Source organism: Monodelphis domestica, chromosome 6, assembly GCF_027887165.1.
Source record: "Monodelphis domestica isolate mMonDom1 chromosome 6, mMonDom1.pri, whole genome shotgun sequence".
NCBI classification, from domain to species: domain Eukaryota; kingdom Metazoa; phylum Chordata; class Mammalia; order Didelphimorphia; family Didelphidae; genus Monodelphis; species Monodelphis domestica.
The window spans coordinates 303064667-303078617 of NC_077232.1; the positions used below are offsets into that span (position 1 = coordinate 303064667).

Below are 13951 nucleotides of genomic sequence, written 5' to 3' on the forward strand. Positions count from 1 at the left end.
AAACATTCAAAGAACAGCTAATCCCAATACTATACAAACTATTTGACATAATAAGCAAAGAGGGAGTTATACCAAATTCCTTTTATGACACAAATATGGTACTGATTTCAAAGCCAGGCAGGTCAAAAATAGAGAAAGAAAACTACAGACCAATATCCTTAATGAACATAGATGCCAAAATCTTAAATAGGACAACAGCAAAAGATTCCAGCAAGTGATCAGGAGGGTTATTCACTATGGTCAGGTAGGATTTAAACCAGGAGTGCAAGGATGGTTCAATATCAGGAAAACCATCCACATAATTGACCATATCAATAAGCAAACCAACATAATTCACATGATTATCTCAATAGAAGCAGAAAAAGCCTTTGACATAATACAACACTGATTCTTATTGAAAACACTAGAAAGTATAGGAATTGAAGAGCCTTTCCTAAAAATGATAAACAGTATCTGTCTAAAACCATCAGCCAACATCATCTGCAATGGGCATAAACTAGATGCATTCCCAATATGATCAGGAGTGAAACAAGGATGCCCATTATCACCTTTATTATTTAACATTGCACTAGAAACACTAGCAGTCGAAATTAGAGAAGAAAAAAATTGAAGTTATTAAAATAGGCAATTAAAAGCTATCATTCTTTGTGGATGATATGATGGTCTACTTAAAGAACCCCAGAGAATCAACCAAAAAGCTAGTCCAAATAATCAACAACTTTAGCAAAGTTGCAGGATGCAAAATAAACCCACATAAGTTATCAGCATTTCTATATATCTCCAACACATCTCAGCAGCAAGAATTAGAAAGAGAAATTCCATTCAAAATCACCTTAGACAATATAAAATGCTTAAGAATCTATCTGCCAAGACAAACACAGGAACTATATGAATACAACTACAAAACACTTTCCATACAACTAAAACTAGACCTGAGCAATTGGAAAAACATTAACTGCTCATGGGTAGGATGAGTTAACATAATAAAAATGACCATCTTAACCAAACTTATCTATTTATTTAGTGCCATACCCATCGAACTTCCAAAAAACTTTTTTACTGAATTAGAAAAAACCATAACAAAGTTCATTTGGAAGAACAAAAGATCAAGGATATCCAGGGAAATAATGAAAAAAAAATGCAAAGAAAGATAGTCTTGCAGTCCCAGATCTCAAACTATACTATAAAGCAGTGGTTATCAAAACAATTTGGTACTGGCTAAAAGACAGAAAGGAGGATCAGTGGAATAGATTTGGGGCAAGTGACTTCAGCAAGACAGTCTATGACAAGCCCAAAGATCCCAGCTTTTGGGACAAAACCCCACTATTTGACAAAAACTGCTGGGAAAAATGGAAGACAGTGTGGGACAGATTAGGTTTAGATCAACACCTCACACCCTACCTACACCAAAATAAATTCAGAAAGGGTGAATGACTTGAACATAAAGAAGGAAACTATAAGTAAATTCTATGAACACAGAATAGTATACATGTCAGACCTTTGGGAAGGGAAAGATTTTAAAACCAAGTAAGACTTAGAAAGAGTCACAAAATGTAAAATAAATAATTTTGATTACATCAAATTAAAGTTTTTATATAAAAAAAAACAATATAACCAAAATTAGAAGGGAAGTAACAAATTTGGAAAAATCTTCAAAACAAAAACCTCTGACAGAGGTCTAATTACTCAAATTTACAAAGAGCTAAACCAATTGTACAAAAAATCAAGCCATTCTCCAATTGATAAATGGGCAAGGGACATGAACAGGCAGTTGTTAGCCAAAGAAATCAAAACTATCAATAAGCACATGAAAAAGTGTTCTAAATCTCTTATAATCAGAGAGATGCAAATCAAAACAACTCTGAGGTACCACCTCACACCTAGCAGATTGGCTAACATGACAGCAAAGGAAAGTAATGAGTGCTAGAGGGGTTATGGCAAAGTTGGGATATTAATGCATTGCTGGTGGAGTTGTGAATTGATGCAGCCATTCTGGAGGGCAATTTGGAACTATGCCCAAAGGGCGATAAAAGACTGTCTGCATTCGATCCAGCCATAGCACTGCTGGGTTTGTACCCCAAAGAGATAATGGACACAAAGACTTGTACAAGAATATTCATAGCTGCGCTCTTTGTGGTGGCCAAGAGTTGGAAAATGAGGGGATGCCCTTCAATTGGGGAATGGCTGAACAAACTGTGGTATATGTTGGTGATGGAATACTATTGTGCTAAAAGGAATAATAAAGTGGAGGAATTCCATGGGAACTGGAACAACCTCCAGGAAGTGATGCAGAGTGAAAGGAGAAGAACCAGGAGAACAGTGTAAACAGAGACTGATACACTGTGGTACAATCGAATGTAATGGACTTCTCCATTAGTGTCAGTGCAGTGATCACGAACAACCTGGAGGGATCAACGAGAAAGAACTCTATCCACATTCAGAGGGAAAAACTGTGGGAGTAGAAACACAGAAGAAAAACAACTGCTTGAGTACATGGGTTTGAGGAGATATGGTTGGGGATGTAGCCTCTAAATGAACATTCTAGTGCAAACATCAACACCACAGAAATGATTTCTGATCAAGGACACATGTAATACCCAGTGGAATTGTGCGTCAGCTACAGGGAGGGGTTGGGGGAGGCGAGGGAGGAATAGAAAATGATTTTTGTAACCAAGGAATAATGTCTGAAATTGACCAAATAAAAATAATGTTAGAACTGTTTAAAAAAATGATATTATAGATGGCTATTATTATACTGCAAAAAGAAAGCTTCAAAAAGATTTCCTCTCTAATCATTAAAAAGTCAACGCCTAAGGGGCAGCTGGGTAGCTCAGTTGATTGAGAGCCAGGCCTAGAGACGGGAGGTCCTAGGTTCAAATCTGTCCTCAGACACTTCCCAGCTGGGTGACCCTGGACAAGTCACTTAACCCCCATTGCCTAGCCCTTACCACTCTTCTGCCTTGGAACCAATACACAGTATTGATTTCAAGATGGAAGGTAAGGGTTTAAAAAAAAAGTCAACACTTTAAATGAGGTTACAAATAACCACTATGCTTTTAGGGGGGAGTTTAGGTGAAAGCCAGGTAAAGGGAATGGAAAAGTTAAAGGTATTTGGTTTTAAATGTAACTCATTAATATATCCAAAAGACAATGTTCCAAAATAAAAGTCAGTCCAGAGATAAAAGAAAAAGTGTTACATCTGATGGGATTCCTAGGAATAAATACATGTTGCAGAATTCAAGACAACCATTTCAAGCACTTTACCTTGAGTTCCAGCCTCGTAGTATTTGCTTGGCATCGATAAGTGGCCAGGAGAAAATTCTCATTTGACTGTAGGGAATTCATAGTTAATGAAAAGGATGAATCAATATTAGATGAGGCAATTTATACATAGGACATTTGTCCTAAAAACATTCTGCTTAGAATTTAATTGAACCATAATGATCATTTCTTTTATTTTTCAAAGAGTAATTAACAATTATGAAAGCTATGATTTATGACCTAATTTTTCATTAATGTGGCTTATTTATACTGAATTGCTTTAAACAAGTTATATGAACATAGAACAACTTGTGTTCTTTGAAATTAAATATAATGGCAGCTAACATTTATACATCTCTACTTTCCATTAGTTATCTCTTTTGATTCTCACAATTCTGAGGTAAGTGCTATAATTATTACCATTTTTTTTATAACCCTTACCTTCCATCTTGGAGTCAATACTGTGTATTGGCTCGAAGGCAGAAGAGTGGTAAGGGCTAGGCAATGGGGGTCAAGTGACTTGCCCAGGGTCACACAGCTAGGAAGTGGCTGAGGCCAGATTTGAACCTAGGACTTCCCATCTCTAGGCCTGGCTCTCAATCCACTGAGCCACCCAGCTGCCCCCAATTATTACCATTTTACAGATGAGGAAATTGAGAGTGAGAGAGCCAAAATGATTTGCCCAGGATCACATAGGTGAAGTGTCTGAGGCCAAATTTGAACTCAGCTCTTGCAACCTCTAAGTTGCATCATCTATCCATTGCACAAGTGAAAAAAATTTTGTGATTTATGAGTAATCAGAATTCAGACACTTTAAGATGGAAATGACATATCTATAATTTTTTCTAAACTAAAATCCCCTAATAAATAAAAATAAGGGAAATGTAAATATTTTTTCTCTTGGCATTTATACCTGAGAAGAATAGAATGATGAATATCAATCATTATTATGATTAATTAAGAGATCAATGTTAATCATTAATTAATATTCATCAATTACCCAAAATGAATTCACCCGTAGAAAATCAAAAAGTTACTGGCTCCCGTGGCCTTAGGCTCAAGATTAGCAATCATCTAAGAAGCTGTAGGCCTGGTGGCAAGAGTGTCCATCCAATGCAGTGCCACAAAGGTGGGAATCTCTGCCCACACTCAAAGCAATTCTGGCTTCCATCACAAGCCCAGCATTTTAAAAAGTTTGTCAGAGGGTTCACTAAATGTTAGCGACATGTCGGAAAAGCCTTAATCTAGAAAGCTTCAAGCAGAAAGAAGCAAAGGCTGCCAGAATGCTTCATGTTCTGGATTTACTCACCTCTGTATCAGCGCTGCTAAAACTAACCACAGCAGAATTCTTATCCACATCAAGTAAGTCTATGGGGACATCGCTCTGTTTGTAACAATTGGGAGAAGAGGGGGAAAAATGAATATTCCTTAAATTAAAAAATCTATATTCTCAGGGATATTTTCAATTCTGCTTTGTTTTTATCTTCTAAATTAAGTTGGAAGGTCTACATGACTAGAAAATTATGAAATTTTACAAATAATGAGCACATTGTATAAGCAATTACTTTTCTGACTCAACATTATTAAAACCAACAAACCAAAGATTTGGGGGTATTGCTAAAGCTGTTCATACACATACATGCACATCACCATTTATATTAGGCAGAATTTTTCTAGCTTTGCTGGAACTAAGCAAAGCAACAGATAATTGGGCAGCCCATTATCAGTGGTATGTGATCATCTCTAAAGTCCCCTCTAGTCCTAAACCTAGGACCTGCTATAATCATTAAACAGTAGGAAATAACCTGGTTCACAGCACCCAATTGCTATAATGAACTCTTACCCCATCATTGACAAAGAAAAGCTAATGTTCTGGTCTAAAGTAAACAATTAAAATGTTAGCATTACTAAACAGGGGAATTGGGGTTTTAAAATAACCTTTAAAGAAACAGCAATATGAGATCTTTTTATAATGTGCTTCCCTCTTCCTTCCTTGGTGGCATTTGATCAATTCCCCCCTCCCCCCCCATTGTCCTTAGGATCCTAAGATTGAGAGCTAATTTGGACCTAGGAGTTCATCTCTTTTTTTTTTTTTAAACCCTTACCTTCTGTCTTGGAATCAATATTGTGTATTGGTTCCAAGGCAGAAGAGTGGTAAGGGCTAGGCCATGGGGGTTAAGTGACTTGCCCAGGGTCACACAGCTGGGAAGTGTCTGAGGCCAGATTTGAACCTAGGACCTCTTGTCTCTAGGCCTGGCTCTCAATCCACTGAGATACCCAGCTGCCCCCAAGTTCATCTCTTAAGTAACTCTGGGATTGAAACCCAGGTCTTCTGACTCTAACCCTGGGAATCTTTCCACTATACTCCCATGTGCTTACACTTCATTCCTCCTCCCATCCTATCCCATCTTTTCTATAGCATTTTAAACTTGTGGTCTGATCTAAGATTTTAAATATATATCAATAAAGGACCCAAAATCAATACTCATGATTCCATTTACTTCTTTCTAAATTGGAGACTTGGTGGGATAATTGATAAACTACACTGTAAGTGATCTCATTTCAAAAGTTATTCAAGATGCCATTTATCTTTAGATGAATTATTTTAGAGCCTATCCCACCCCACATTAAATCTGCCTTCTCTCTTATGAAGAAAAACAATTAAGCAAACAGTGAGCTTCTCTAAAAAGATTTATAATAGACCCAATTTTCCATCCTAGTAGTCCCCCATCTCTCTGTCCTGATGGAAGAGGTATGTTTTGTTATTTGACCTCTAGGACATTCATTGGTTCAATATTTAAAGAAAAATTTTGATAACCCATTTTTAAAATGAGTTATTCAATTTAGCAAATATTAAGGACATTTACTAACAACATATTTCATCTCCAGGTAGACCAAAATATTTATAGCAGCACCTTTTATGACACCAAAAATACTTGGAACAAATTGGAGAAGAGTTAAATAAGTGGTGGTGGTGTATGAAAGTAATGGAATATGACTGTACTGAGAGAAACAACAAATATAATGACTGCAGAGAAGTAGAAGAAACACTTAAATGAACTGATGCAAAGTAAAGTAAGCAGAACCAGAAAACAATATACTCGGCAACTATGACAGCCTAAATGAACAACAAAAAGAACTGAACTTGAAAGCATGTGATTGTCATGACTGAGTTCAGCCCTGAAGAAGAGACAAAAAAAGGCTCCTCCTAGAGGTGGGGAATGCAGCCTACAATGGCAGCCTTTTTTTGGTCAGTTAGTTTGGCTGAACTCTCTTGTTTTTTCTCTAAGTCTTCTGGGCGGGGGGGGGGGGGGGGGAGAGGATGGCTATACACTGGGAAATGTAGGTGATGTTAAAACAAAAGCAATCAATAAAAAAGCATTGTTTTTGGTGTTCTAACTTAACTCTTCCCCTGACATGATTCTCTCCAAGCTGCTGTCTTCCTTCAGGACAGGATCCCCCAAATCCTACCATACAAGAGGCACAGAATGAGACTCTATACTCCTAGTTTTAGTAGAGTTGAGGTCTTGGAAACAGGGCTGTTCACCTACCTGCACCATGACGTTATCAATGGCTGTCTGCACCTCCAAAATGAGGCTATAGCTGGCATCATCCTTATTTAATGTGAATTTATCATTCACACTGAAAGAAGGCACTGCCGATATCGCTGTGCTGGATTGGGATGACTGCTGATATTTCTCTCTTTCCTGAATCACTTTAAATTGCAAATGTTCCAAGTCACTCCTACAGAAAGACAGACACACTTGGATTCTCTAAGCTTCTTCGAACCCCAGCTAGAGAACAAATGGAGAATTTCTACAATGTGAGTTACTTTTGGTGTAGGTACATATGAGACATCAAGCCCCCTACCCACATGGGGTCAAGAAGGCACAAGCCTTTGGGTTTTTATAAATGGCCAAATTACTTAATGGACATCAAAGATGCATTTGAATAGAAAGAGTAACCAAGAAATCACTAATGGAAAGGGGTCAGATGGTTCCAGAAAGGGGATCCCCACAGAGAATCTGAGTAGGTCAGCTCACAGGACTTCTACTATTCCCTTATGACAGATGGAATGGGTGAACCTTTAAGGCTAAATAAATGCCAGCTCTCCCAGTTCCTGCTTCCTGCCCAGGGCAGACAACACTTCGAGAGGGAGGGAGCCTCTCTTTCCCAAGGTGGCCAAAGTCCCCCAGGTAGGCTACTTGCGAAGTACCATGAACAATGGAGACCCCGTTTCCTAGTCTCCACAGTCTAATAACAATAATAAGTGGCATCTTAGAGGGCTAGATAGAGAGCAGGCCTAGCTGGCTGTGTGACTGTACTTAAGTCACTCAGAACAGTGTCTGGTACACAGCAGGCGCTTCATAAATGCAGCTTGACTTGATTTCAGCTCTCAATGCTGCAGGCAGCTTACTAGGCTGATGGTAGGAGAGCTTAATTGATCTACACAGGAAGACAGGGTTTCCCCACCAGGTGGGAGAAGTTCCCCATGTAGGCATGGATGAGATCATAGGTTTGGCCAAAAATGATCTCAACTATAGTATCTCCTTTACAGACTACATCAAGGTTTATAAAAGGTTTGGTCACAAGTCTAAGGCAAACAATAACAGTGCTATCCAAATTTTACAGATAGGGAAACTGACTCTTGGTACAGTTAAAGATAGCTGTTTATAAAGTACTTTAAGGTTTGCAGAGCATTTTATAAGTATTTTCTAGTTTGAGCCTCATGACTACTGTGAAAGGCAAGTTCTATTATTATCTCCCACCCCCATTTTATAGAGGAAAAATTGAAGCAGATAGAGGTTCAGTGACTTGTCCAGGATCAAACAGCTAATAAGTTTCTGAGGTTGAATTTGAACTAGGTTTTCCCGACTCCAGGCCCAGAGCTTTACCCCCTGCACCACCCAGCTCCCTTGCCTGACTTCACAGCGAAGAAGCAGGAACTCAATGTCTGGTCTTCAGACTCTAAGCCCGGTGCTATTTTCTACTCATACAGTAAGAAACGTCTTGATGGGCTTCCTCATTAGAATGTAAACTCCCCTCAAGAACGAGGAGGGGATCCCGCTTTGGCCTTTCTTGTATCCTCAGCATTTAATCAAGTACTTTGTACACAGTAGGTGCTTAATAAAGCCCTGACTGACTGACATACAAAGATGATGGACTCAGAATCCCCAGATGCCAGGAAATTTGTATTGAATGCTCCCTGCTTCTACAGAAAAAAGAGAGCTCCTACATGGAGAGATTCTTCATAGTTCAAACACATGGGAAAATGGAATTTTTAATCCAAGGAAAAAACTTAGTACAGAGTAAAGACCATATTGGGGGTTTTCTTCAAACCAAATTTTAAAAACCAAAGATTATTATGTGTTCATGTTTTATTCCCCCAAATGAATCAATACATTTTAAAATATAAGCTGGCTTGTTCCTTTCAAATAATACCACATTTGAAACTAAGCAAACCAAGCAATCCATTGAAAAAATCAAAGATGTACCGCAAGGATGCAATCTTGTTCTGCATCTCCTGGTTTATCTTAAGTTCTTCCCCAGGTCCGCTCTCCTTTTGGACAGGCTCTGTGGTCAGACCTGTGATCCAGCCTAGGGAAAAGACCTCTAATTACACACCAAAGAGAATCCTGTCTTGGTGACATCCAGGAGAACAGGTGAAGAGGTGGCCTGGAGTCAGACGGCTCCACTCTCCATCCCATCGCACTTGACCAGAACACTCAGCGTCCAATTGGCAAACCCTTAAAACTATGCAACATGAACATGACAAGAGGAAATCTTTTTCCCCAAGAATTTGCCTTTCTTCCTTAATATGAGAAGCCCAGATTACCGAACAGAGTACGAGAACAACATCTGGTATGGGTGCCCCGGGATAATTCCTTTACAACTGGGTGCATGGCCTCTGAGAGCTGCTGTGGCTTTCAATGCTAAGGGGTAAAGTGATTGGAAAGAGGTAGTACTAAAGAAAATAGAGCGATCAAGCGGTAAATCGCGAGATTCCAAAGTGTCTGGAAGCATTTACTGTACCTGAATATGTGGTCAGCACGATTTCATCATAACCATCCTTTCCCACACAGCCACCCTGGATGGACGTGACACTCTCAGACAAGGGCTAGGAGAACAATAGGAAGCAGAATATCACTCGTTAAAAATAGCTGAGAGCATAATAAGCATCAAAGTTGTTTATCCTATTAGCACAGTGATAAAAAAATCTAGAACAGCAAGGGTATTCCGTTTGGCTATATCTCCCTGCAATAAAAGCTAAAATTAAATTATATAGACATAGCTACTGGGCCTGGAGTTAGGAAGACTCATCTTCCTGACTTGAAATCCAGCCTCCGAGGTTTACTAGCTGCAGGATCTGGGTTCAAAATGATATAACTGTGGGATTGTTCAATCTGCACATGGAAACGCACACATACACTGTACCTACATACATAGGTATATACATATATTTAAGTAAACAGTGTAAATACATGTACATGTAAATACATGTATGAATACATACATGTCGATGTCCAGCCCAGCTTTGTATAGAATACTGTATGTCTTTCTCCCAGAACTCCTGCATCAGTCATTTTCTTGAAAGAACATACAATATTTGTTTTTCTCATGCTAGGGAGAAGGCTACATGTTTGGTAATTTCCAAGGTATGGTTTCCCCGAGACCTTGCAAACTGGGGTGCACTGGGCATTCCATAGCCTTACTGGAATGGAATCTCCTAATCTTCTTATGCTGGTCCCACATGTATATATTTCTATATGAATGTAATATATATAAATGTATATGTAAATATGTGCAATATATTATAACTATATAAATAGAAAAGCTTTTAAAATCTCAAATTTGGTAAAAACTATTCTATTTTACTTTAAACATAGCAAATTCTCATATTTAAATGATATACCCTACTATCAACAAAACGGTTATGTTCTATTTAAAATTAAAACTCAATAAGCACGTACAATTATTCCCAGGTAAACATAAGAGTTCTACCTACAGTGGTCCATAGTTGTTCATTTGCTTATCAATCCACATGTTTTCAAGAGCATGATGGAATCTGTGTAAAAAACCAATTATATGCTTTCTGTGCATTTCTCTAAAAGTGTGGGCCTTGCATATTTATAGTAGTCTCATAAATTTTAGATGTTATCATTTATCTATTAAATTTGCAAGAAACACATTTCTTGATTAATGTTTTTCTTGTATGAGGTTTTTTATTTTTATATGATCAAACCCACCTAATTTATCCCTTGTGATATGTTCTGTTTATATAACAGTTTTAAATGCATCTGCCTTCCAAAACGATGATATTCCCTCTTCCTCTACTGGCTTTTATAGTTCATTTTCTTATATTTAGTTCTATGATGCAGCTGGAATGTATCTATAGTATAAAGCAAGTGTATACATTCCCCCCCACATCGTTCATTTTCCCAATAACATTAGCTCATGCATCCTTTCTCTGATTTTTGCCAACGGATTTGTCAAATATGAATCTTTCGTATGTATCTTTTTTATGTCTGCTGTGATAAAGGATGAAAAGGTTTGCAATTTGCAAAACTGTTGCAAAAACTGAGAAATGCAAACCTCAGGGAATGATGGACAGTAGCATGTGGCCAAGGGTCACATGGGAGCCTGAGGGGGGGATCTGGGAAGATTCTATGTCCAACAGTTTGTCTTCTCAGTGTCTGCTCTCCTGGAAGACCTTGAAGAGGATTTTGCCTGTGATCAACGGAGGAAGGAGTTTTTCTGGATCTGGCTGCTGGCAGCATCCGTCTGGACTTACTTGGACATCTAACAACATAAGATCCTGGCCCTATTTGATCTGGACTCCTGGTGTGAGATTGGGATATTTGGGAAGTTAAGGTTTTAGTTTAGTAACATAGTTTAGTTAGTTATAATCTTTGAAATTAAGCATAAGTATATTCCTAAACCCTTATTCCTTTCCTACCCTTCCCAAACAATAAAGCAGAATTTATTTATGTGTTTTCCTCTTGTTTTTCCCTTACCCCAAATCCTACCTTAACACTACTCTATTAATAATAGCCTTCATATAGCACTTTAAAGTTTGTAAAGCATACCACATTTGATCCTCAAAATGGGCCTGTGAAGGAGGTACTATAATGCCTGTTTTTTTTAAATCCTCACCTTCTGTCTTGGAGTCAATACTGTGTATTGGCTCCAAGGCAGAAGAGTGGTAAGGGCTAGGCCATGGGGGTCAAGTGACTTGCCCAGGGTCACCCAGCTGGGAAGTGTCTGAGGCCAGATTTGAACCTAGGACCTCCCGTCCCTAGGCCTGGCTCTCAATCCATTGAGCCACCCAGCTGCCCCCTATTAATGCCTGTTTTTCAGATGAGAAAACTGAAAGATGAAGTACTTGCTTAGGATTACAAAGCTAGTCAGTGTCTGAAGCCGGCTTCAAACTAATCACCGAGTTGCCCAGTGTTGTACTGGGTTGCTTTTCTTCTTTTGACTTGTTCCAGATAGTTTCAATGGGAACTGTTTTCTAAATATATTTCAAAAGCCAATTAAATTGAAATTCGCTTTAAAAATGATTAAACAATTATAGGCAATAATAAAACCAAACATACATGTCCCTGTGTTTATGTGTATGTATATAAGTACATGTGTTTATTTTCTATATACAACTAAAGGACAAGATTTATGGTCCGATTTTCCCCTAAAATTAACACTTAATATTCCTGACCATGAATATATTTATATTTTATTGATATTACATTAAAACTATACGTTATTTTAGGACACATTGTCACCATTATTAATTTGACCTATTCATCAACACTGATGGTCATCTAGTGTTTTTGCTCTTCCTTCATTTGTCATTATAACTTAACAATTTTTCTTATTCATGTTATCTATGTCTATCTAAAGTAAATTTCCAGAAAAATAATGTTTTTTTATTTTAAAAATTAAAAAAATTAATTTAATTTAATTTAAAAATTAAAAAATTATTTAAAAATAATTATAATTAAAATAAGATCCCTTTTAAATAACTGCTTTCATCTCCATCAGCTGCTAAAGAATGCCAATAACTCTTATGGTTTTCTTTTGTATCATGAAACCCTGATAAACTCATTTATTGACCGAGACTGAGTGAGTTTCTAATCTAGTCATGTTATTTGAAAATAATGTTTTGATGTTACTCCTTTTTATATTAGTTACTTTAATCCTCCTTTTTCTGCTTTATTACAATTATTAACATCTTAATACCATGTCAAATAGAAGTAGTACAAGAGTACTCCCTTATTTTGCACCTATTTTTAATGAGTGATTCTAATAGTGTGATATTACACATAATGTGGGTCCTGCTTTTGGGTAATTTACAAAATTTTTAAGAGAATAGCCTAGTGGGGGGGGGATAATATCCTAACCCCCCCCTCCCCAAAAGTAGGCTGTTTTTTTCCTTAAAAGGTATTGAGCCCCTCCTCAAGTCTTGATTGGCTCAGGGTAGAGGCTCAGCCTCTTGATGTTACTCTCCTCATCAGCCGGTGCTCCAGAAGGACTGGTGGATCACAGTGGACCAGGGTAGCTCAGGCAAGGAAGCCAAGCTCAGCAAAATCACCTCAAAGTGTCCTCAATACTTTTCCTTACTGAATATCCTTCTCCTTTTTTGTTCATAGCTGAATGACGGACAAGTATCTTATTTTGCTTTGATAAACTACCACAGGACTGAGCAGCCCAGAACAAACTTATATGAGTATGAAAATTTGACAAGTGAACAGCCTGCATTTGCAAACACTGTGCTGAAAACAATTTCTTAATAATATATATATATATATATATATATATATATATATATATATACATATAATGAAAAATCATCAAGGGTACATGACCTTGGAGTACTGACTCTTTTGCTTACATTTTTAAAGCTGGAGGGGGAGCAAAGAATAGCATAGTGAATATATCTAGGCCAAGCTCTACCACAGGCAGAACAAAGGAAGTTACAGAAAATGGGGATTTTTCAGGACCAGAGCAGAGGGGCATCAGTGGGGCTGCCAAAGACAACCAATATAGTATAAGAAATACTAGCGACTTCCATAAGACATAGGAGTAAATGGAAAAAATATTAAGTGTTTGTACAAAGTAGGGGGGGGGCAGGGGGGATACATAGGTAGCTGTAACACTCATATAATAAAGGCTTGAACTCCAAGGAGTGAACATGGGACCCAGGATTGGAAAGAATTTTCATAATTAATGAGAAACAATGGCAGGAAGTCCAGATGGGCTTTGGGGTATACTTTGGGTGGTTGGGAGCAGAAACCTGCACCCATAGCAAGGTTAGAGTGCTTTGAACATCAGACTCTTCTCTTTTTTTCATGGAGGGGAATGAAGTAATGATTGTATCGGCAAAAACAAAAAAAGAAGGAAAAAATGGTAATGGAAGCAATTTTTAAATGTTCAGAGAACAGATTGACAAAAAATTCTCAAACAAGAAATACTACTTTGAAAATTACATGCTGAATTTATTACGTATCTTAAAAGTGATATGTATATAATAAAGATTCATATATCCATTAATTCATTCATAGATTCGATAAAAAGAGAAAAAAAAGAAAAAAGAAGCATCATTCTTAAGAGGGAAAGAACAATTTGTATATAATTTATGTGCCCCAGTTATCTTACACCATGATGGAATTTAGTTGTTCAGCAGCAGGCTTTG

The 13951-nt window shown here is 37.6% G+C and overlaps 1 protein-coding gene across 5 annotated transcripts in view; it reads right to left on the minus strand.

Annotated features, from left to right (window-relative positions):
- Positions 1-13951, minus strand: part of BBS7 (Bardet-Biedl syndrome 7) — an 85357-nt gene that overhangs the window by 21005 nt on the left and 50401 nt on the right. For all 5 annotated transcript variants that reach the window (XM_056803504.1, XM_001362675.4, XM_007495534.3 and 2 more), the window contains exons 9-13: positions 9295-9379; positions 8757-8859; positions 6813-7005; positions 4571-4645; positions 3265-3330 (exon numbers count right to left, since the gene is read on the minus strand). In XM_056803504.1, coding sequence (XP_056659482.1) covers positions 3265-3330; positions 4571-4645; positions 6813-7005; positions 8757-8859; positions 9295-9379 — 522 coding nt within the window. The remainder of the gene's footprint in view (positions 1-3264; positions 3331-4570; positions 4646-6812; positions 7006-8756; positions 8860-9294; positions 9380-13951) is intronic.